This window comes from Diospyros lotus, chromosome 10, assembly GCF_014633365.1.
Source record: "Diospyros lotus cultivar Yz01 chromosome 10, ASM1463336v1, whole genome shotgun sequence".
NCBI lineage: Eukaryota > Viridiplantae > Streptophyta > Magnoliopsida > Ericales > Ebenaceae > Diospyros > Diospyros lotus.
In genome coordinates this window covers 18,210,755-18,235,786 of record NC_068347.1, presented here as the reverse complement: position 1 = coordinate 18,235,786, position 25,032 = coordinate 18,210,755, and the positions used below count along the sequence as shown (strand labels likewise).

Below are 25,032 nucleotides of genomic sequence, written 5' to 3'. Positions count from 1 at the left end.
ACTTCATTATTGATGAGATCGTGCTAACATAATGGTAGTTGTCACTCAGGACCTCTCAAGGTAGATCGAGGAGATAAAGAGATTCTCGTTGTAGATCAAAGTGTTTGATTGACGTTAAAGTTGTTGACATGTCCCAATTACTACTTGGTGGTGAGCCTAGAAAGTCACATGAAAATCCGAGTGTGGTAGTGGATTAGTGATGTAATGTTATAATTAATTATTGATTATCATTAAGCTTTAATGATGACGTCGTTAAGAGTTAATGGAATAGGTTTAATTAATGGGAGCAATTGTTAAGAGTTAACAGGCATGCCGTTAAAAGTTAACGGGGGTCTCGATTTCATTATAAGATAATGAAGGGCCATTAAGAGTTAATGGCAAATCTAGATGCAATTTATAAAAAATTAAGATGAGGGAATAAAGGTGGTCAACCAATCCTTGATGATTCACCCCAAATCGATCGACTAATTTAGAACTGGTTGACCGTTCCTTATTGAATCAATGTAAACTGGTCGATCATGTCCTCGAAATAGGTCAACTGTTTCTTACAATGAGGGTCAAGTTTGAGAAAGTTTCTTTTGTCGTTTTCTATAATCGAAAAGGGGACTCATGTTGGAGAGTGACGAAGGGGAAGGACTGCATCTAAATGGCATGCCTCTCTCCCCCTCTTCCTTTCATCTCTCTTTCATAGTCGGTTTTGTTCGATTTGGAGCATGTGTGATGGTTAGGGTTTTGGTATTTAAATGGAAGAGAAGAAGCTTATGGTTTTTTGACTGTCTTTTGCAATTGCTAATTTCTCTCGGTAATTGCTTCCTCTCTTCCCTCAATTTCCAAAAACCCCTCATCTTGCTCCATTCTTGTTAGCTATTGTTCTAGCAACCCAATCCAATAATGAAACTGTTGGGTTTGTTTTATTGTAAACCCAATTATAGCACTTATCACTTACAAATAAGCTCGGCTAGCACATAAGGTTATTGTAGGGTTTCACCATTACTTGGAGCATTGACTGACTTAGTCCTTCGTGAAAGCAGGGGTGGACTGGTCATCCAGAAAACAAATTTGGAGCAGTTGGTGATTGTTTATGAAGCTGCCTCAGGAGCTCACAATAAGGACGAGGTTACCTCAACCGCATATCCAGCATTCTCACCACCAGCAGAATCACCTAGTTAGGTATAATTTCTAACTCCCTATGTATGGTTTGGTTTTATGGTATATAGTTGTTAGATACTGAGTCTTGTAAGGTGATCTTGTTTTCCTTCCGTTGCCATTTTAATATTATTTTTGAATTTTTTTGAAAACTGGCTAAAACCCTTGCATGAACCACCAAGTGTTAGTGTTTCCTTTCATTCCATCTTCTGTAAATCCCTTCATCCTGACCCCTCACCCCCTATAAATCCCTTTCAGCCTAATCTATTTTTTTTCTCTATTCTCTGCATCACAATTGTCACTAGCCATTGAAAGAAGAAGTTGTGGTGAGATGGTGGTTGACAACGAGGGTTTGCATGCATGTAAGGGATAATTTGGGCATTTCAGCGCATGTGTGTTGTATGCTCTAGGTGAGGTGTGCAATTAACTTGAAAAATACATGGTTTAGGGGTGTAATTGAAATAACAAAAAAGTTTGAGTGATCACATAAAAAAAACATGAAAGTATAGAGACAAAAATATGAATTTAGCCAATTTTTATATGCTTGCTTAGTGTGTATGGTTTACGAGCTATTATAAGTGTCTAATGAGTTCACCTCAAGCTTGAGATTGACATGTGACTCCATTTGCTTATGGGTAAACTCCACATGACACCTTTGAGGTTTTTCAAAAATGCATCAATTATTTCTATATTTTAAAAAATAACACTAATTTCTCTCAACTTTATTTACCATGCAACACTTTTTTCCTAATATTAGAAAATGACTTAACATTTTACAAATTTCCAAAATGCCTAACCATCTATTTGCCCCCCTCCCCCACTAGAATTAAAGAAAAATAAAAAAGAAAATTTAGACATCGATAATAAGTTTCTCCCACATAACCAATCGTTGTCCACAAAGTATTTTGAGAAACCATCATTTAGTGACCACAACTTCTTGGAACCCAAAAGAACCCATTGTTTATTTATGTTATGGGTTATAAAGAATCCATCAATGATGGATTGTCGAAATCTAGAGAAAGCTCAAGAGAAGGGAAGGTTGGGAAGAAAAAGAAGAATAAGAAAATCATCATCTCACCTTTGTTATCGACAACGTCACAATCTTACTCATATATTACGTCCTCATCTAATGTCTCCCACTATCAATGGCACCATTGGCCATCACTTTCCACCATTTTCTTTTATCCCCCACCCCCTCCCTTTCTATCTCGTTCACTCGCTAGCTTACAACCAACATCTCCCTAAGATAGCAATCTCATCACAATAGGTTCTCTACTAAAGGATGAATGGAGAACCCATAATTTGGTGATTAGCTCTCTATTTGTGCTGATGAAGTTTTTTGTGTGAAGATTTATCTCGATTAGGTTATAAAGATTCTTGTTATCGATTAACTACAGTTTAATGGTAGGTGATGGTGATGAGTCAACCATTACCGATAATAACAAGACAAAAAGATAAGAGAAATAGATCCGAAAGAGAGAAAGAGACAAAAAAAAAAAAATGGTTTTGTTAATTAACATAAATGAAAATCGATGTTATTTTTTTAAACACATGAATGGTTGGTGTTTTTTTAAACTAAACCTCAAGGTGCAACATAAAATTTACCCTTCGTTTAATTAAGTAAAATTTGTTTGTTCAATATTATTTTATTTAATAATTATGTTAAAGAATTAAATAATAAGTAATTAAATACTTATTAAGTTGAGGGCGCCTTAGTTGAATTAGGAGTTAATTGTTTACCAAAGCCTTCTTTATGATCGATCGTAATATAATTTGGTCTCTTATATTTTTGTTATTATTAGCACAAAAGTAGCATTGGGGACTGTTTCTAAATTTTTCCGATAAACCAGCAAAAGCCAAAATAAACCACCAAAGATAGAAATTCATAAAGGGAAAAGAGATTCTTATAAAGTATTTATGTAGAAAATGCCACAGAAATTATAACTATTATCTTTATAATTAGGGTAGATTGAATGTAATTCCCTGTCTATTTGGTTTTAATTTTTTTTTAATAAAATGGCCATGACACCACCTCTCTGTTACTAAGTTAAATTAAATTAAAATTATTCTTAATCTTCATTTAATTAAATTACACTAAGTCAAGTTTAACAAAAAAAATAAGAATAAAACTCAAAATAGAAATTACTGGTCTCAAGAAAAACCTGTTGACCGATGACAATGATCGAACCATCACATCTCTATACGAATCTAGAAAATAGAGGCAAAGAGAAGAGAAGAAAAAAACTTTTAATTATTTAAGATGAGTTCCAACCAATCAATTAGCCAATGACTGATTTTTGGATTTTATTTTTAATTTTGTAAGAATTTTGGATTAATTAATTTTAATTTAATTAATATTAATATTGTTCTAATAAATGGATGTCATGATCGAGAAAATTAAAAGATTGATTGTGCTAAAAATAAAATACAGCTAAAATACATAAGGTATACAATTAATTTACGTAAGGTATTAATTTGACGAAAAATAAAATATAAAAAGATATTTAAACCAAATATCTAAAATATGGAGATTATAGGACAGATTTACATTTAACGAGTCACCTCACTCACATGGTATTAAAAAAAAAAAAAAAAAGACTTTAAAAAATTAATGTTCATACGTCATAACCCATTCCGAATTCCGAGTGCAGCCAAACAGTGCTTTAGCTCAGCTACGCTATGGCGCATTCCTAAACAAAGTGGATAATTGTTTGCTTTGACCGTTTGAACCCAAAATTAGTAAGCACTAAACTTCAAATGCAAAATGAGCACTAAACTTTTTTGCCAATAGTTGCCTTACGTCGTGTTTGGAAGCCAAAATATTACATATCGGCATTTGTTAAAGCCCCATAATTTAATTTTAATGTACATATATATAATTTTTATTTTAAATATTAATTTAGACATGTAAAATTTTATTTTATTAATCTTTTAAGTTCATCAATCATCATTTTTTCAGGTGAGCAATATTAGCGAAGACATGAACTTGATTGGAAAAATTATTAGTAAACTCAGTTTAAAATAATTTAATTTTTAATTATTTTTAAGAAAATGTAGAAGTATCTAACTTTGTGAATTTTAAGTCTCAACTGAAGAATTCATAATCAGTTACACAGCCCGTAAATGGAATGTGACAAGACAATCCTGTTATGTTCTGGACAACTCTTATGTTGCCTACTGCAGTTTGTGCGGGAGTTGGGTCCCACCCCCCATGGGGCCATGGCCCCCTCTCATCGAGAGTTGGGTCCCACACCCCCTCTTGGGGCCGCAAGAGAACAAAATTGTGTGACAAGAACAATCCCACGCCATATTCCAATCAAATCAAGAGTGAGAGTTGAAACTTATAAAGAGCCACTCTCATTTGCCACACAGCATTTCCAGAACAAAACCATGCAACCACTTCAACGGGCACCTCTACGTCAAAACAAACCCTACTTTCAACATTTATACAGCACGATCAAGTCACATATACATATAAGTGGTAGGCAAACATTTAATATACACCCAGAAAGTTAAAGCTCGTAGGGAGGGAACCTAGCTTCGGATGGTTCGGTCATGTCCAGGAAGTTAAAGCTCATAGGCAGGGAACCTAGCTTCGGATGGTTCGGTCATGTCCAGGAAGAGATAAGCCATACCTCCAATGCCTTCAAAAAGTGAATAGGGGCGATCACCCCCATGCATTATCCCCTCTGATATAAGCCTTTGAGATTTGTCAAGTAGAAAGCAAGCAAAGGCTTTGGACTCGTACAAGAACTCTACTCTACCTGTTAATCGGTAGAGTGCGAGAAATACATAGCTATTCCCACTGATCCCATGGCAAATCCCAACTCTTTTAAGCAATCCACGCTCCCATACCACCTTTCCAGCATCTATGGCTGCCTTGACGAATTCCTCATCTCCGAAAACCTGAAAATATTTGAATTATTTAATTAAACGGGGTGGACGACTTAAAAGGTCAAAATTTGAGAGCAGAACAGGCATGTATATCCTCGGATGTATGATCCTGAAGAAAGGTAAGGGAAAGATTATGTACAAGTACCCTAGACCCTCCCCTGACCCTAGTCTCCTGCACCAAGGGTGCCCATTTTGTTGCAGAGGCATATATGTATCCAAAAAGAAACCTCCAATTTTAATGTTTTTTCATGCTGCTACCCACCCCCTAAATAAGTGAAGTTACACAAGCAAATCACATTTTCCACAATCAAAGTAAACTCCCAAAGCCTATTCTGCATCCTCTTCTTTCCCATCAGATGGGAGAGAGGCAAGAGTAAAATGACCTTGTACTAGAGATAGCTCCACAACTATAATTGACAACAAAAAAAACAAGTTTCTTATGGATGTCAAATGGGTGTTGGATCTGACTTGAGTGTTCTTACTTTGCTTTCCTCTGTATAATGCCAATCCAACAAGTATTCTTGGAAATAATACTTAGACTCAGTTCTCATTGTCATTCTGATTTCCATTTACTATTGGAAGCAACAGGCCTGATGCACATTACCTCAGCTGCTTTTACAAGAGCAAGAGCAACTCCAGGAGCTCCATGGCACCAATGCACAAGACGGTCCGATTCGCTTTCTTGACTAGAGGGATAGTTCCCACTGGGGAAACGATTTCTAATCATATACCTCAGTGTACCCTTCACATCTTCCACCTCATCTGGCTTCAGCTCCATGTCCATTAACACGTGCATAATCCCAGCTAATCCATGAGCAGCTCCCCAGTACTTCTTCCCATGCCATTCATACATTAACGGGCACCTTTCTTTTTTTCCCAATCTTCTACCAGACTTTATAATTTCATCCACAACAGGCCTCTACAAATAAAGAAAAGAAAAGGAGATAAAAGGTAAAACAACCACTTCGAGTATCATATTCAAGCTAAAAGGAGACAAAGTGACATCAGTTTCACAAGGTCATACAGTGCGTCTAGAAGATACTGTATCTTTTCCGATCATCTTGTTTAAAAATGAACATGCCCATAAGAATCCTGCTCGGCCATATAGTAATTCATTTGGAAGTTCTTCAGGAAGCTCAATCTGGAGGAGAAAAAAAAAAAAAAGTGTACAATAATCATATCGCCGGATGTACTATTGATCCTCAAGAAAATTAAAAGAGGGCCACAATTACGAATGAAAAACCAAATACCTCTTTGAATTTGGTTAAATACTGCTCAAACAGCCGTTCATCACCACTGTGCTTTGCCACAACAGCACCAAGAGCGCACACACCAGCCCGCCCGCAGATAAAAGTCACACGCCTGTCATCCCATAAATGACGTAAACAGAAAGAACCTATTTAAACTTCATCAATCTTTCCAATGGCAGGTCCAGAATAATTGATTCAGCTTCCAAAATCATCCGCGACAAGCATTACTCCATATCATACGAGAGCTATAATTGAGCTAAATTGCAATTACCCAGAGTAAGATCGACATAAATCTAAAATTGAGTTTCCAATCAACCCCACGCATAAGATCAACATCCAAGTTAAGCAAAGTTATTCCTAATGTTTCAAACGTTTCAGCAAGAAAGCCATCACACCCATCAAAAACCTAGTTATGCAAACCGGTTTATTTGAAATAAAACAGAATGTCTCCAACAAAATGAGCTAACTTAAGATACAAAATCGGACAAGAAGCAACTTAACCACAACCCCATATATTCAAACACCCTGTATATTTGTAAGTACTCGGAGCGCAAGAGAATTACTCGGAGTTGCGAGATGCAGCATCACAAGCCTTAACAATCTCGGAACAAAGCTTAAGATCATCCTTGTTGTTGCTAATTTGGTAAGCCTTGAAGAGCAGGTAAGCCGTCCCCAGAGCCCCAGTATAGACAGTATAGTCACTTACGCGCCTTCCACTCAGCCCCCACGTCTCCTTCACAACCTGAAAGAATACCAAAGCAAAAACACAAATACTTGGTGGGCACAGCTTTGAATCACATCAACTCAACAAACACAAAACTGGAGGTAAAATTCATAAATGGGCATTTCTCTACGAAGTGCTAACAATTTCTTTTAGGTCCAGAGCAGCCAGTTTAAGCCGCTCGGCGACTGCCTTGTAAGGAATATGGAGAAGCTTCGAGAGCGGATCTCCACTACTTCCAGGGATCGACCCTTCAACTGGGTTTTCTGGCACGAAATCGGGCATTTCATTGGGAAAGAAACGGTCTGCCATCTCCGCTGTGTATGAATCTCTCGATGCGCACCGGTATTCAGAGTTCACGAACTCTCTCTCTCTGCGTCGAAAATTCGAGGAGCTCCCTTCTCTCTCGAATCTCGATAAAGGCGACTCTCTCTCGAATAGAATAATATTTTGTATATCACATAAAAATAGCTAAGGTTAAATATTATTTTTAGGTAATGGTTAAGAAATATTAAATTTAATTATTTTCCAGACAGAATGTAAATTATTTTTTTTAAGATTAAATATTTTAAATTGATCCGTTTATTATATTAAATCAATTATTCAGTCATTTAAATTTAATATTTTAAATAATTTTTTGCGTCTTAATGTGATATATAATATAATATATCTACGAATCTCACTCTAAATATTAAAATTAAATATTTAATTAATTTATTTAAAAATAATATTTGAATCTAAAATGGAGGTAGCATAGTCATACCAGTGCTTTGGATCTTATAATTTTTTTTTAATAAATAAAGTTTATAGGTAAATTCGAAAGATTAAACACTCCACTGGTTTAAAATAAAGACTAAAGTGTCACATAATTTAGTGTATTTTAGTTTTAAGGTCAAATTAATTGCTATGTTTTTAAGAAAATTAAATAAGTTATTATATTTTAAGATTCGGGATAAATAAATTATTATACTTTAAAAATATAAATTAATTATAAAATTAATTTGAGTGTTCATGATTGTTATACGCCATTCCTGCTTCACTTCTCGTGGGCCGGCCCAATCACCCAGAGCCCAAAAAGTTTGGGTGACCTTGTTAAAGGAAGTCCGTACACCACCGAAGCCCGAATCCCGTAAAGCAAACACCTTGCGAGCTCCTGGTAAAGCCCATAGCGAGCTCTCAACGATTGACTAACGAGCTCCCGATAAAACCCTCAGTTCGCCGGACCGCCCAAGTCGCTGGCCTGAAACCGCCAGCTCGCATAAGTGGTAAAGCTGCTGAGAAGTCAGAGATAGGGACTATTCACTTTATCTGCAACAGTCCATGCCCCTCGTAATGAGGATGCCACTCCCAATTTTGCGTAGATGATAAGGGCTGTTTGTCCCTCATTATATAATCATTGTATTTCTATATGTTATCTAAATTGTAAAGACCCCTCAGTATAAATAAGAATCGGAGATATCATGAGGGACAAGAGAAATAATAAGATACCGCCGTTCTGAAAGAAGAATCAAAGCGCGGTCGTGGAAGTAGGCATCGTTCTAGCCGAACCACATTAAAATTCTGGTGTTGACTCACGTCTGAAATCTCTGTTTCCTTCTTCTTGGCACTTTGAACTTACTCACCACAGCCCAAAACGAATCACGGTCGGCTGAAATTGAACGTCGACATTTTGACGCTAGAGGAAGGGGCCGCTCTGATCAATAGCCATGGCAAGAGGAAGGAATACTCGAAGTTCCGAGGCAGCGATCGACCCACCAGAAAATCATCCCAATCGACCGCGAGACTTTCCACCAAATGGAGGACTCGTTGCCTCGACAGCAGATATCCCCTTACCACCACCACCAGCCGGAGACGCCACTGACATACCGCCATAATTTCCTGTTCAATCCACTGTTCAAATCACTGGAACAGGGACGATCCGGGATTGGCAGTAGCATCAGGAGGCATTAGAGAATACAGTAATGCAGCTCGCTGATGCGGTCAGAATTCTGGCCCAAGCTCAGGCCCAGGCTGCTCACGATCCACCGGCTTCGCCTCGTAGGGTCCACCAATCATGAGAAGAGAGACCCCCGCCCGCAGAAGAGGATATCGGGGATAACTATCCATTCCAAAATCACTACTCCCCAGTCTGGGAAAGAAGTAGGCGATCGCAGGCTCAGTAATCAACGGGCCCAGACTCAACTGTGGAAGAATTATATTAAAGAGTTCGGCAACTGGAAGAACGATAAGGAGTCCGCAACCAGAACAATGGCCATAGGGACAGGACGCCGTTCACCAGGGAGGTTGAACTCGAACCCCTCCCCCGGAGATTTAAAGTCCCAAGCATGCCACGGTATAACAGAGACAGCGACCCCTATGACTACCTAGATGAGTACAATGTGCAAATGGATTTGCAGACAACCAGCTCGCTGGCTAAATGCCGTGCCTTCTCGGAAATCTTGGGCGATATTCCTTAAGCTTGGTTCATGAGCCTCCCGCCTCGCAGCATCAACTATTGGGAGGAATGCCAATAAAGATTCCTCAACAAATACAGGGCCCTAAGGAGACAGCTCGCACCACCTTGTCATCTCGCCACAGTGTTCCAGAAAGTGAACGAGCCCCTTAGAGATTACATCACCAGGTTCAAACGCGAGGTGAGCAACGTCGAGGATCCCTCCGACGAAAGTATCCTGACAGCGATCTCCGCTGGCCTTCGAAAAGACAGGAAGCTCTATGAGAGCACCTACAGGACCCCGATTAAAGACCTGGGAGAATTTTACGAACGAGCTTCCAAGGAGATCCGATGGGAAGACGCCTTCGGGTCAAAGAAACCCATCGGGTCGAAAGAAGAAGCTGGAGGCTCTAACCAGAATAAGAGGAGGAATAACGGAGATGCCGGAAGGGAAGCTCGGGGGGAACGCTCAAACAATGAAGTCTTCAAGCGAGCTTGCAAGGCAAAGAGAGATGAGCGACCTCCGCGGTCGCAGCGCTTTAACAGCTACTGTATCATATCTAACCCCCAAGAAAGGATCTTCGCCATAGAAAGGAACAAAGAGGAGTTCGGGAAGCCCAACCCGTTGAGAACCCTTAACAAATTCAAAAATAAGGAAAAATTCTATGCATATCACAACGAGGCGGGTCACAACACCTCAGAATGTTGGGTCCTAAGGGACGCCATTGAAGATCTGATAAGAAAAGGTCGTTTGAAAGATTACATGGTGCGATTAACCAATCAACCAAGCCAGCCACTAGCACAACAACCGCCCCCCTCCGATGATGAACGCTCATCGGTGATGTGAACTATCTACACGATTCATGGCAGACCCCACCTCGCGGGATCCTCCAACAAATCTCGTGACAAGTACGTGCGTGAAGCTAACCATGTCTTGCTGGCAAGATCGGATGAACTGTCAGTTCCCGCGAAGCGATCTAGGGGTAACCCGATTCGGAGAAGATGTTTTTCTCGAAAGAAGAGCCCAGAGACGTCCATTGGCCGCACAACGATGCGCTCGTTATACGAGCTCAGATTGGCAACTCTGAAGTGCGAAGGATAATGGTGGACAAGGACAGTTCAGTAAATGTAATGTACAGAGTGTGCTTTGATAAGATGGATTTGGGACCAGAACAGTTGAGCTCGTCCCTAGAACCGCTCTATGGATTCACGGGGGACGCGGTGATTCCTGTCATTCGAATTAGCCTTCCCTTTACCATCAGGGATGTGAATTGCCAGGCTACCACTTTGGCGGAGTTCCTGATTATAGACTGCCCCTCAGCATACAACGTCGTGCTCGGAAGGCCAGCAATGAACGACCAAGACCTGGTCACTTCAACCAGGTCGCTAACGGTGAAATTCACGACCCCCAATGGAGTGGGGGTGTGTACGGGGTGAGCAGCACCTCGCAAGATGTTGCTATGAAGACGCCCTAAACATGGTAGCCAAACGAAAGAAAGTAAATATCATCGCAAAAGATGGCCCGCAATCGACCAGCCAATGGGGGCTAATCATGACCTAGATCCCCGCGAGGTCGACTGTGACAGATCCACACGCCCGGTGGAAAAGCTCGAAGATATCTTAGTCAGCGAGGCAGGCAAAGAAAGACACCTCAAGCTAGGAAAAAATCTAGCCCCCAAGGTAAAAACCCAACTTACCAATTTCCTTAAAGCTAACCTCGACGTATTTGCATGGAACCACGAGGATATGGTAGGAATCGCCCCAGAGGTCATGTCGCATAGGCTTAACGTAGATCCGAGCTACAAGCCAGTGCGCCAGAAAAGGAGGCCAATGACTCCAGAGCGTTACGCCGCTCTCAAAGAAGAAGTGGACAAGCTCTTAGCAAACGATTTTATTAAAGAGGCCCACTATCCGGTCTGGGTGGCTAACCTGGTCCTAGTAAAAAAGAAAAATGGGAAGTGGAGGACCTGCGTCGACTTCACCGACCTGAACAAGGCTTGTCCTAAGGACAGTTTTCCTCTCCCCAAAATCGATCAGCTCGTGGATGCAACAGCTGGCCACCAGCTTTTCAGTTTCGTGGATGCCTATTCGGGCTACAACCAGATCCCCATGAACCCCACCGACCAAGAGCACACCTCGTTCATCACCGACTGAGGGCTTTATTGTTATAAAGTCATGCCTTTTGGGTTGAAGAATGCTGGCGCGACCTACCAAAGGCTGGTCAACACGATGTTCGAAGCGCTGATCAGAAGAACCATGGAAGTGTACGTTGACAACATGCTGGTAAAATCTGAGCAAGTGACGGACCATGTTTCCGATCTGAGAGAAATGTTTGGAGTCCTCGAGAACTATCAGATGAAACTCAATCTACTCAAGTGCGCTTTTGGGGTAGCCTCCGAAAAATTTCTTAAATTCATGGTAAATAACAGAGGTATCGAAGCCAACCCGGACAAAGTAAAGGCTTTGCTCGACATGAGGTCGCCCGTAAGAAAGAAGGAGGTACAGAGCCTCAATGGACAGTCGCGGCTTTGAGCCACTTCATTTCTAAGGTGACCGATAAGTGTGCCCTGTTCTTCGAGCTTCTGAAAAAGGCGCAAGACTTCAGATGGACAGAAGAATGCGAGTCTGCATTCCAGCAGCTAAAGGAATACATGGGACAGACCCCACTGCTCGCCAAACCCAAGAAGGGAGAGAAGTTGACCCTTGTACTTGGGAGTATCCTAGCAGGCTCTTAGTGCGGCCCTCGTCCAGGAGGAAGACAGGGTGCAGCACCCCATTTATTACGTCTCCAAAAGCTTGATTGATGCAGAAACAAGGTATGCACCGATTGAAAAATTGGCTTACTATCTAATAATGGCATCAAGGAAGCTGTGACCTTATTTTCAAGCTCATGAGATCGAAGGCCTGACCAAATACCCGTTGAAGCAAATCTTACAAAAGCCAGAGACCTCGGGTCGCTTACTAAAATGGTCTATCGAGCTCGCTCAGTTCGACATAAAGTACAAACCAAGGACGGCGATAAAAGGGTCAGGTATTGGAAGACTTCATTGCCGAGTTCACTGAACCGATTGTCGAAGAAGCGGAGAACTTAAAAAGATCATCCTGGGAATTATACGTTGATGGGTCATCAAGTGAACAAGGAACGGGAGTTGGGGTTATGTTAATAAGCCCCGAGGGCCACAAAATCCTCTACGCCCTGAGGTTCAGGTTTCCGGCCACCAATAATGAATCCGAATATGAGACCTTATTGGCAGGGCTCCGCCTGGCAAAGGAAATACGAGCTGAATCCTTGGAGATCTTCAGTGACTCTCAGCTGGTTGTCAACCAAATACGGGGAGAATACCAGGCCAGAGATACAAAGATGGTGGCATACCTACAAAAGGTACGCGAACTCTTAGCCACTTTTGAAAAATATGAAGTGCGTCAAATCCCCCTGTTCCCAAAACTCTCATGTGGACGCATTAGCTCGCCTAGCAACTGCCCGGGATTCGAAATTCTTGGGGAACATACCCGTGGATTTTTTAGCTGCCCTGAGCATAGAACAACGAGCTAAAACGTTGGTGATCACGATGTCCCAAAACTCATGGATGATTCCCATTCTGGAGTATCTGCAAGACGGGAAACTGCCGGAAGACAAGTTGGAGGCATGTCGGTTACGAGCTCAAGCAGCTCGATATTGCATTTATGATGATAGATTGTATAGGAGAGGATTCTCAGTCCCACTCCTGAGGTGCATTGACGGCACCGACTACCAGATTGTGATGGAAGAAATTCACGCAGGTCACTGCGGTAATCATGTAGGGGCGCTCTCACTGGCATAGAAGGCCTTTCGGCAAGGGTTTTATTGGCCCACCATAAAGCAAGACACCGTAGAGACGGTCAAGAAATGGGAAAAGTGCCAAAGATTTGCCAAGGTTCCACGAGCTCCGCTAGCTTATCTGCAGCAGATGAGCAGCTCATGACCCTTTGCCATTTGGGGCATGGATCTAATTAGGCCACTCCCAACGGCTCGCGGAGGGTGCAAGCATGCCATAGTGGTAGTTGACTACTTCACCAAATAGGCAGAGGCCAAAGAGCTCGCGCAGATCACTAGTGCGAAGGTATAAGCGTTTACATGGGATAACATAATTTGTAGGTTCAGAGTGCCGCAGCAAATAATAATGGACAACGGGACCCAATTCACCAGCTAGCAATTCATCCAATTTTGCGAATCAATGGGGATCAGAAAAGTTTCACCGCCGTGGACCACCCCTAAGCCAATGGACAGGTCGAACCTGTTAACAAAATAATCAAGTAGACCCTGAAAAAAAGCTTGAAGCTAGAAAGGGGGCTTGGGTGGATGAATTGTAAACAGTGCTCTGGGCTTATCGAACAATAGCTCGAAGCAGCACTGGAGAAACCCCATTCTCAATGGCGTATGGATCGGAGGCTATGATCCTTGTTGAGAATGAAGTGGTTAGCCTACCGAAGGGCCACCTTTAATTCAGATCGCAATGACGAGCTGCTAGTGGCGAATTTGGACCTGCTCGAGGAATCAAGGGATTTAGCTCGTGTAAGGGTCGTCGTCTATCAACAAAGGGTGGCACGATATTACAACAGGAAGGTTCGAATCTGACATCACAATGTCGGAGACTCAATATTACGCCTGGTACTCCCGGGAACTCGAACGACGAGCAATGGCACCCTAGGCCCTAACTGGGAGGGTCCATTTGTCATCAAGGAAGATCTGGGTAACGATGCATATCATCTGAAAAATATGGACGGGGTTCCTCTCCCGCAGGCTTGGAACGCGAAACACCTTCGTCCTTACTTCAAATGAATGTAACTGGTCTTGCCTATGCTTCGTCTTTTTATTACGAGTAATCTTCAAAGTTCTGATTAGAATTTATGAATTTTCACTGCACTTTATTCTTATTGGTATTCGATTGAATATCCATGAAATGAGGGGTTGAGAAACCATGGTTTGCAAGCCGGGGCCTAAGTAACTTAGCCACTGTGCTACGGTTTGCGGCCTAACCGAGCATTCATCTTAGTCCTCCCTCAGGTCGTGGATTGCGAGTTGAGAACCATTTATCTTGACTTAATGTCACGATTCGGAACCTACTGAGCAACCACTTCCATAAGTGACTCCGAGCCAGGGTTCACTAGCCGGGGTCCTTTCATCTTGACTCAAATCATGGTCCGCGACCTACCTGAGTGTTCCCTCTCGGTTCAATTTAAACGTATAAAAGCAGTTGTGTGTTAGCAGGGGTTGTGATACAGCCTGCCTGGACACATAGCTCGGCCATGTAAGTCAACGAAATAACTAGCCATGGTATGTTAGCTAGGGTCACCCTATGATCCGCCCGAACATATAACTTGGCGGTACAAGTTGGAGTCTCACTAGCTGGGGTCCTTTTATCTTGGCTTAAGCCATGGTCTGCGACTTACCTGAGTGTTCACTCCCGATTTGTTAAAACTTGTCAAGAGCCGCAATATGCTAGCCAAGGTCGCAACACAACCTCATATCCTGGCAAGTCTTTCATATTAAAACGTGTCAGCTGAGGTCCGTCTTAATTCTCCTAAATAAGACCATTCGCAACCTACCAGACACGCGTCCTGATCACGAGCTGCTTAGCCACGATATGTTAACCGAGATCGCAAGGCGACCTTCTTTTATATATATCTCAGTAAGGTTCTCATCATTCTGTCAAGACATGCTGACTAAGGGTTTCCTTAATTTTGCCTAAGTATAACTATTCGCATTGATTATTGCAATTATCATTGACGAGCTATTTCGAGCATGTTGGCTTGCGAGCTGGGAATGCTTTGGGTCTATCTAGACCTATTTTCGGACGATTCACTTTCAAGTTATATTCTTGAAGACTTCTTCTGAGTCAATCTCTTAAGTTAGTATGTGAAAATTTGCTGGAGTTGTTTCCAAGATATATCACGAAGATTGGTTCAAAGAATTATTATGCCAGGACTTCGTTAGAGTTTAAGTTTGATTGGCTTAAGTTCACGAAGAAATCTAAGGCAAGATACACAAGTACAGAAAATGCTCATTTCTATTGAATAAAGCTCGTATTACAATATATATATATATATACATATGGGAGTCCTAGCTAGGAGGTACGGTTGCTTCCACAGGCTGGGCCTCAGCAGGCGGCAGGATGTTGGCAAATTGGGCCGGTTGAGGATCGGTAGCTCCGGTAAAACAAACCTCGACGACCTCTGAAGGCTGTGCCTTAGTGGTCTTGCCTGGCTGAGCCTCAACAGCCCTTGATTGCTCGACCTCAACAGCTGGCGTCGCGACCTCCGATGAATCAAGCGGGGTGGCAGCTTCGACGTCCTCAGCAGCTTTAGCCGCGTACCTCTTCACCTCTTCGACGTCCTGCGCACCGAAGAAGGAGAAATCCATCTCGAGATGATTCAGCCAGAGAGTGTACAGGAATGCCAAACAAGTGTCAGACTTGACCTCTTTCCGTACTAAGTCCATCCAAGCCCCCACCTCCGCCTTGATATCATCGATGGTCTTTTTTGCGATCTCCTCGCACCGGACTGCTTGTTCGTCAGCCTGCTTCCGCTCCACCTCGGCCGTTTTTAGTTTATCTTGAACTTCCCGTAAATGCTCCTTGGCTTTATTTAGCTTGCTTGTGAGCTTTGAGTTGGCGGACTCCCACTTATTCTTCGACCAACGGAGCTCCTTATCAAGGTCTTTATTTTTCCGCACCGCCTCCCTCAGACGCGTCTCCAAGCCTTCAACCTCCTTCCGAGCAGAAAGGAGCTCGGCCTCTAAAGCCTTATTTTCCCTCTCAAGCTTCCCGACGTCAGCTTGAAAAGTTGTATTCACCGCCTCTAATTGTGCGTCAAAGTCCAGGTGCTACTGCTTGAGCTTCATGGAGGCGAGAGAAAGCTGTAGGGAAAAGGGGTTAGCTCAAGAAAAATGGCGAGCCAAGAAATTAAGATGCAAAAGAGAGTAACTTACCACCAAGCTGTGACGAGCAATGTACTCATAGAGAGCGGCTCCTTTTAGCCTCGAATCATCCAGAGGCTTCGCAGTCGCGCTCAGGAGGGTAGGGATGGAGTCTAAGAGGGGGCCGACGAAGGTCCCTCCCGGCAGGTCTTCCAAGGCTGGCTCCCCTTCAGGAACCCTAGCCTTTTTCCTCATGTCGTCCTCCTGCTGCGAAGGTTGGTCGGGTCTCCTTTTCGAGCCCACAGCAGGGATCATTTGTACCTCGTTCGTGACCTCCTTCCCGCGACCTTCGCTCGGGTCGCGATCTTGAGAGGCGGAGGCTCGCTGCCCTGATTGTTGCGAGGGGCACTGTTGTTGGGTCGGCGGAAGGAGGAGGCATTGGTTCGACTGTCTTTGGCTTTGTTAATGAGGCTGGGTTTGTTGTGGGTGTTGTTGTTGTTGAAGCTACGGTAGTGGTCGCGACTGCTCCGACCTCCCTCCATGCGATCTCGAACTTGGGGTCGTGGAGGAAGTGGCACCAGGTCTAGCCCTAGACCTCTTTGGCTGGACGAGCTCAAGATCCACCATACCTCTGGCTTGGCTGCTGGGCTCTTGAAAGGCAGACGAAAGGACTTTTGCATCGAGGACCCCGATGCGGTCTCCTCTTATGACCTCGATGTCGAGGGAAGAGGCGAGCTCGTGATTCCTGAGCAGCTCGTCGGTTATCTCGAAGCTCTCCAAATCCAAGCCCGCAGCAACGAGCTTGTCCAGAACCTCAGTCTCTTTCACCGATAGGAGTGGTTTTTTGCCTCCACGGTCTGCGTGACAAAGCTAAACGTTAGAAACATTAGGCGAAGTAAAGCGACCTAAGCCAACTAGTGCACCCTTACCCGGAGTAAGCATGAATCTAAAATTGTTGAGCAACGAAAGCGAGGGGTAGGAAACGAAGAACCAACTGGACTTGTAGTCGCCCACATTGGATTTTCCATTTGCACTACCTTGGGGAAGGACGACTTTATACTGCGAAGGGCGAGCTGCCAAGTAATACAGCCCGTCCTTGGCATTCTTAAAGGAGAAAAGAAATCTAACTAATTTCGGCTATGGCAGGGGAAGGCCATTCCTAAGAATCAAAATGGTTAGAGAGGTTAGGTGGGCGTATGAATTCGGTGTCAGTTGGAAGGGGGCGAGTTTGACATCGTTCAAAAGGGCAATAAGATATGAGCTACGGGGAACCTAAGGCCAGACTCAAGATGCTGGGGGCTAATGGCTACGAAATTGGATGGTAGGTAGGCCGCGTGGGAGCTCAGGGCAGGGACACATACAAGGCAGTTCCTAGGGAGGCGAAACTCTCGAATGCAAGACGCCACCTCGTGGTGCTTGGCCTTAGATGGAAATCTTTTGAAGACCTCGCGTCCCGAACTTCCCTCAGCGACTTGATCTTGAACCTCCAGGTCGGCTTCAGAAGAAGTCACGTCAACGATCTCCTGAGATTGCGAGCTCGCACCCTCAAAGTTTTGACTCTCCATCACGAAGCAGTCTTCGGAGTTCAAAGTATCGTTTTCTCCTACGATATAGTTGCAGTGCTTTTGACCCGAACTCTCACGGATATGGTCGGACATCTACAAAGGGAAAAAGAAGAACAGTCAGGTCTCAAGTCGCGAACTAGACCTCAAGAAACTAGAAAAACCCTAAAAATACTCTCTAATCTTTTAGGCCGAGTGCTCTGTAACAGGATGCCACCTAAGGCGGAGGGGCTGCAACTGCGAGCCCGGTATTTCATGGGAAACTAATCCTAAGGTCATTGTGCCCAAAAACTCAGTGAATGCCGAACCAACCGAATCATGTCGTTTCCCCAGAAAATGAAAGCGACATCGACGGAATCGGCGAGACCAGAGAAATCACTGACGGTTAACTGACAATGGACAGGCCTCACAGAAAGAAAAAGAAGAAAAATGAAGTAAGTCACAGCAAACTTACCAAACACTAAAGCCGAGCGGGAATGGTCGGCGTTTGAAAGCACGGCAGTAATGGAAGCCTCGAGAGAAGAAGGCGAAAGCAAGAAGACAAAAAACTGGAGAGGACTTCAAAATAGCGTGAAAGAGGGAAAATGGGGACACCCCCTACCATTTATACCAATAGCCCAAACAATCCTAGCCGTCAGATCAAAAGGCGACTTACCTGCATGCTCCACATCCAGCCGGCCGCACGACAGCTTGTGGGTCCCACGAGCATAATCATGTATAGTAATGGGAGAACGTGCGCACTAAATGCGCTGCCGACGAGGCGTGCTGGGTGGAACGACGAGATTTGAAATAATTAAGCAGAAGTCAGAGGGGTGGGTTAACAGCTGGCACGCGTCAGCCCCCAGTGCGAAGATCGTACCGCGAGCTGGGGGGCTTATGTTATACGCCATTCCCGCTTCACTTCTCGTGGGCTGGGCTCAGTCCAATAGGCCGACCCAATCACCCAGAGCCTAGAAAGTCCAGGCGACCTGGTCAAAGGAAGTCCGTACACCACCGAAGTCCGAAGCCCGTAAAGCAACTAACGAGCTCCCGATAAAAGCCTCAGTTCGCCGAACCGCCCAGGTCGCTAGCCTGAAACCGCCAGCTCGCATAAGTGGTAAAGCTATTGAGAAGTTAGAGGTAGGGACTATTCACTTTATCTGCAACAGCCCATGCCCCTTGTAATGATGATGTCACTCCTGATTTTGTGTAGATGATAAGGGTTGTTTGTCCCCCATTATATAATCATTGTATTTCTATATGTTATCTAAATTGTAAAGGTCCCTCGATATAAATAAGAATCAGAGATATCATGAGGGACAAGAGGAATAATGAGACACCGCCGTTCTGAAAGAACAATCAGAGCATGGTCGTGGAAGTAGGCATCGTTCTGGCCGAACCACGTTAAAATTCTGGTATTAACTCACATCTGAAACCTCTGTTTCCTTCTTCTTGACACTTTGAACTTACTCACCGCAGCTGAAATTGAACGTCGACAATGATTGTGTGAGATTTTCTTATTAATAATAAGTTAATGTCATTAATAAAATTAAAATATTATTGAAGTGTAAAAAAAATGTCAAATTATAGCTAACGCAGCTCTTGATCTAAAAATATAATGACTTATTTAACATTTCTTAAAGTATAATAGCTAAAGTTTAAAAATATAATTATTTATTTATTATTTCTTTAATTATGTTAATTAATTTGACATTAAAATAAAAAATAAAATGAATTATTTAACACTTGATCCAAAACTAAAATTTCACTCAATAAATTTTAATCTTTAAGTAAATTTCACACAGGGAATCTAAAATTTGGTCAAATTGCATTGACTGCATCATATTTTTAAATATGTCATTAATCTCCCTTCACTTTATATTTTACGTAACATTAAATTCGATTATTCATTCTCTTTAAATTTCTAAATTGGAGCTCCTATCTTCGTGTATTGTAGTTAAAAAAAAACACCAGGGATGAGCGGTCATCGGCCGCCAGCCAACCATCTCCATGCCAGAAGGAGAAAATTACAGAGGAAGAAGGGGTTTCTTCGTGAATTATGAGATACAGAGAGAGATATATATATACACGTGTATTTGCAGGCGAAGGTGATAGAAGAAGAGACTGATTTTGGGGGGGGGGGATGACCGATACGTCTTGCCATATTGTGGCAACACTTGTAAAGGTAGGCATTGTAGCTGTCCATGTTAAGGCAAGGCAGGCAGCCATCCGCAAATGGACACGCCGTTGACCTATTCTTCTGCAATTGCATGATGGAATATATATATGTTTTTTAAATCATGGCCTATGGCCCATTAATAATGCTACATCAATCACCCACGCACTTAATTTGTTTTTAAATCTAATGACAAGACACATGATGTTTGAAATTAGGGTTTCCATTTAATCATACTTTTAATTCCCACTGAATTAATTATTACTTATGAGGCAACAATTCATTGACTACGGTAATTAATTAATTAGCCATTATCACACACTTAAAGATGATTGATTCATATTTGTATCAATTAATTAACTTTTACGGTAAAATGTTAAATAAATCATATCATATCATACTTAATTTGTTGTAACTTTGTTACCCTTTTAGGCACACTTCTCATAAAATCTTTAAAAAAAAAATTAATTTAAGGATACAGAACAGACAAATTAAGGGCATAAATAATAAATATTAAAGTTCCCAAGTATAAAATTACAAAAATTAGTTTTCCAAGTCGATGATGATGATTTACATGAACTATATCTTAAACTTAAAGAATGCTTGCTGGGAAGATTTGACTGATCACTTCAAATTTGAAACACATTTTCCAATGACAATGGCCTAACTTGAAAATGCAAAACATTCCAAGGAATTGATCCCTGTAGGTAGTCAAGGCTAATGTTAAACTGCGCCCATTAATTAATTGCTTAAATACAGTACAAAGCATATATATTACTTTTAAATAAAACCTATTTATTACATGTTAATGAGGCGAAAACAATTAAAGAAATATATATAATCCCAGTTTTTGTGTGGTAAACATTACCCATATTTTATTGGACTACATCTACAGTCTTCCCCCCGCAAACCCTAATGAAAGGGTAGAAAGTTACTATACATATATAGGTAGACGGTGAAACCTTAAACAGGACTAAGTTACATATTTCTTTCTGAATAACCACGAAGCAAAGCGAGAGAGAGAGAGAGAGAGAGAGAGAGAGAGACAGACAGACAGACAGAGACAAGAGAGTTGGGCAGCAGGAGCAGTGTTGTTAATGATAATTGGGGGACTCATCACTCATCCCTATCCCAATGGGACCAATTGGCCTCGCTGCCGGTACGAGGGATGGAGTTAACCCTGGAGTAGACATCCACCTTGAAGTTGGCTCCACACATAACCCCCTCGCTGTCGATCCTGGGCATCGCCTTCATCTTGTTCATCGGATGCTCGAAGCTCATCAGCCCCCCTTCGCTGTGGAACATGCACCCCGTCGGAAACGGGGCATATGACTTGGCACACCCCGCCTTTATCACCCCCACATCGTCCGATATCACCACCGACCCGTCCCCCGCTATGCCCCAGTACAGCTTCTCTCCCCCATCAGACCCCTACCAAACACCAATCCCATAACTTTAATATTCTCATATATATATATATATATATCCATCCATCATAAACAACAAACAGCAACTTATTAAAATTAATCTCAACTACGTACCAAGGCGGCAAAAACTGAGCCAACTTTGCTGTCGTAGACAACGAAGGCGAAGCTTCCGTCCAGATCCTTGACGACCTGGTCAGCCGGATATGGCCCCCGGTCCCGGAGAGTCCGGTAAGCTTCGATCACGAACATGGCCTCGTTCGTGCCCTTGGACAGCCCGTACTGCCGGATCAGGTGGCAGAGGTTGTTCAAGCTCCCCATGAACAGGCAGTATATTTCATCCACCCCGCAAAACAACCTAATTAATCATCAAATCCGCCATGCCATGCCAAGCCAAGAAACATTGAACCACCATATTAATAAGATTCATTAGAAATAGAGCTAGCTAGTTAACTAGACAAAAGTCATTATCTAATAACTAATATTACCTCTGACGAAGGCAGTGAGGGGTTTCAGGCGGGACGTAAGCGAGGACAGCGGACTGTCCGAAGCTCAGAGAGAAGGTGTTGTCGGGATGGGCTGCGATAAAGTCCCGGAGAGTCTCCTCCGGCAGCTTCCGCTTCTTGGACGCCGGACTGTTCAGCTCCTCCGGCGGGTGAGCAAACGCCTTGTGAAATATTGCCAGCATCTTCGACCTTGGTTAATTTTCTTCTACCCCTTTTCTTATGATTTTGTCACGAACCAAAAACAAATAACAATTACCAGATACGCTGAATTAATTCGGAAGGGTTTTCAGAGGGAAGCTGAGAAGAGTATTTATACATGGCGGAGTGGGGGGCTGCCCTGGTGGCGGTTTTATCTTATCTACCGGGTAGCGAAGAGATTTCCCGAAGGCTGCTGCGATGTGGTGGATAAGACTTCTCGTAGTCCGAGGTCTTTTATCTCTTTCATTCCCCTCTCTCTTTCCAAAAATAAATTTATTCCTTAAATATTGCCCTTATAATAAATTATTTGTAAAGATGATAATAATTAAATAATAATAATAAAATAATTCATTTTTAAATAATATGTATCTATCATATTTTGTTTTAATATTTAGAAAATTTATTAATTATCTTAAATTAATCATTTTTAATATTCAGATAATTTTGTTAATTAATTAAATAATTTAGAAAATAAAATATATTTACATTCGTCAATAAAATTATTAAATATTAAAATAAGATGTAATAAATATATATTATTTAAAATACTGTATATTTATTAATATTTAATTACTTCCCTTGGAACAATAGTTAACATTGCCAATATTGATTGATTAAATTATATAAATAATTTTATTAATTGATTAAATACTTTAATATATTTATTATTAATTACTAAATTATTTACATATTAAAAATAAAATAATTTAAAATAAATACACCTATTGTTGTTTAACCCTTAATATTATTACATACCCTCCTATGATTTGTATTGTTTAGATAAGAAATTGAAGGTAGAAGCATGTAACTTTTCTTTCGATACTGATTCTTTTTTATTGAAATGATGAGATACCTTTTTTTTTTTTTTTTCCTACTTTAATAGGTAAATTACAAAGAGCTCCATGAGGTTTGATAAATTGACACAGACCCCCATTTAACATACTAAAAATGACATGAATTTTCTGTTCCTATTTGTTAATCTTTTCAAATCCTGCAAAATGCTTTCTATCCTCTCTTCCTATCTTATTTGTAGTTAAAAGAGAAAAACACAAAGATAAAAAAAAATTATTGGTGGTGGCTAGAAACAATAATTGTCGCCACCTACCACCATTGATAATCAAAGCAACTAGCTAGTTATTTCCATTTAAAGCAATTGGTTGCTTGATCCATCAAAGCCACTAGAAAAACCTAGTTAGATCTAAGTTTGGGATTCTTTAATAATGAGAAACATAAAACATAGACAAAAAGAATAAGAAAAAGAATGGATGAATCCTATCGCCGAAATGATTTCTCTTAATCTCAATTACTCAAAAGAGAGAGAGAGAGATAAAAGAGAAATGTACCTAATATTTCTAAGGCTTTGAAGTTCTTCTTCTTCTTCTTATTTTCTCTCTCTATTATGTTGCTATTGAAAAAAAAATAATAATCTTGTGACTTCTTAGTGAGAGAAAAAATTAGAAAAACAAATGGTGAAGAAGACGTTGAAGTTGTCATCAGAGATGATGGACAACCATTGAAGAAAATGGAAAATTACCAAACAAAGGGCCAAATCTACAAGAAAGATGAAGGAGATAGAAGAATTAAATAATAAGAGTAAAATGATCCATTTACACAAGTCTTTTATCATTTTTGTTTAAGAGGAAAATGATCTATTTACACAAATAAAAGAAGCCTTTATAATTTTATCAAATTTTAAGGATACTAATTAAATGCAATTTACCCTATTTTATTATTAATCATAAAAGTAAAGAATTAGTGAAATAAATATTTCAGCGCATATCCCATCAGCCCATCAATCTCGAACAACAAATTATTTTATTTACACTTTTAGAGTTTTTTAAATTCATTTTACTTTTCAAATCTAAAATGAACCACACTTTATTTCATATCATTATTTTAAGAAAAAAAAAAACACAAAAACTTAAAATACCATAAAGTAAGCCACAAGAAATCTAAGCCAAATTTACTTTTCAACCAACAACTATTTTATTTCATTTTCTTGATGTTTTAAAAATTAAAAAAAAAATTAAAAGAGGAGAATGCTGATCGTGGCAATGCGTATGGTTAGAAACCAATAAATGCATCTTATTTTTAATATTTAAATAATTGTATTGACTGATAATCAATATAATTATTTAAATATTATAAATAAAATATAATAAATACAGTGTCTAAAATAAGTTATTTAGTTATGATTAATGAAATTATTTTTTCTATTTTGAATCATACAAAGTATAAACTCAATTGAAAATGTTTCATTAATTACCTTATTTAATGAATTGTTTTTTAAAAAATATTATTCTCAAGATAACTCAATTTTACAAAAAAAATAATGTTATTCATTTAGACTCGTTCAGGTGACACTTTTATATTACTCAATAAAAAAGTGTCACATTCACTTCCAGTCTAGATGAATAGTATTATTTTTTTATAAAATTATTTTTTATTAATTTTAAAAATTATTATCACAAAATATATATAAATGACTTAAAGATATTTTTATTTTTTTGTTATAAAGATAATAAAAATAGATAAACAAAAACACATAGATTATAGAATGTATTATTTATTGTAGGATAAAATACTATTTTGATTCATTGTATGTGAAAGGAGGCACATGAGGGGGTTTGTTGCTATTTCCACGTCCTTCTGACAGATAGGGTTTGGTGGTTGGAGTGGTCTTATCCAAAACTGGCAATGTCGTGACAAGCATCCTAGTCATAAATAATATTATTAATTAATTTTTTAGACCTAAGCCCTCTGTATTTCTTTACCATTCTGTGGGTGGAATAAATGTATTGATAGTTTTCTCCCTTAAATTATGGGTGATTATCGTATTAGGCAAAGGGA

General features: G+C 40.8%; 2 protein-coding genes across 3 annotated transcripts; both read right to left on the bottom strand.

Annotated features, from left to right (window-relative positions):
- Positions 1–4,561: 4,561 nt before the first annotated feature.
- LOC127810872 (lanC-like protein GCR2) lies at positions 4,562–7,444 on the bottom strand. 2 transcript variants are annotated; one of them, XM_052350449.1, is made up of 7 exons: positions 7,156–7,444; positions 6,854–7,032; positions 6,291–6,402; positions 6,065–6,181; positions 5,645–5,959; positions 4,911–5,052; positions 4,562–4,790 (listed from the first exon to the last, which is right to left on the bottom strand). In XM_052350449.1, exons 1-7 carry the CDS (start codon positions 7,321–7,323, stop codon positions 4,714–4,716), a joined length of 1,110 nt encoding a protein of 369 aa, XP_052206409.1. In that variant the 5' UTR covers positions 7,324–7,444; the 3' UTR covers positions 4,562–4,713. The 2 variants fall into 2 exon arrangements, with proteins under 2 accessions (XP_052206409.1, XP_052206408.1); XM_052350448.1 differs by having other exon boundaries at positions 4,562–5,052.
- A 13,331-nt stretch (positions 7,445–20,775) lies between these two features.
- Positions 20,776–22,380, bottom strand: LOC127812331 (stem-specific protein TSJT1-like). The gene is made up of 3 exons (XM_052352759.1): positions 21,967–22,380; positions 21,596–21,836; positions 20,776–21,485 (listed from the first exon to the last, which is right to left on the bottom strand). The coding sequence occupies exons 1-3, from the start codon at positions 22,164–22,166 to the stop codon at positions 21,171–21,173; spliced, it is 756 nt and encodes a 251-aa protein (XP_052208719.1). The 5' UTR covers positions 22,167–22,380; the 3' UTR covers positions 20,776–21,170.
- Between the last annotated feature and the right edge of the window lie 2,652 nt (positions 22,381–25,032).

Coding starts and splice junctions, on each gene's coding strand:
- LOC127812331 (XM_052352759.1), bottom strand. CDS start 22,166: ATGCTGGCAATATTTCACAAGGCGTTTGCTCACCCGCCGGAGGAGCTG. Junction 21,837..21,966: donor CCTCACTGCCTTCGTCAGAG/GTAATATTAGTT, acceptor ATGATTAATTAG/GTTGTTTTGCGGGGTGGATG. Junction 21,486..21,595: donor GCTCAGTTTTTGCCGCCTTG/GTACGTAGTTGA, acceptor GGTGTTTGGTAG/GGGTCTGATGGGGGAGAGAA.
- LOC127810872 (XM_052350448.1), bottom strand. CDS start 7,323: ATGGCAGACCGTTTCTTTCCCAATGAAATGCCCGATTTCGTGCCAGAA. Junction 6,403..6,853: donor GCTGCATCTCGCAACTCCGA/GTAATTCTCTTG, acceptor ATGGGATGACAG/GCGTGTGACTTTTATCTGCG. Junction 5,960..6,064: donor CAGTATCTTCTAGACGCACT/GTATGACCTTGT, acceptor CTTTATTTGTAG/AGGCCTGTTGTGGATGAAAT.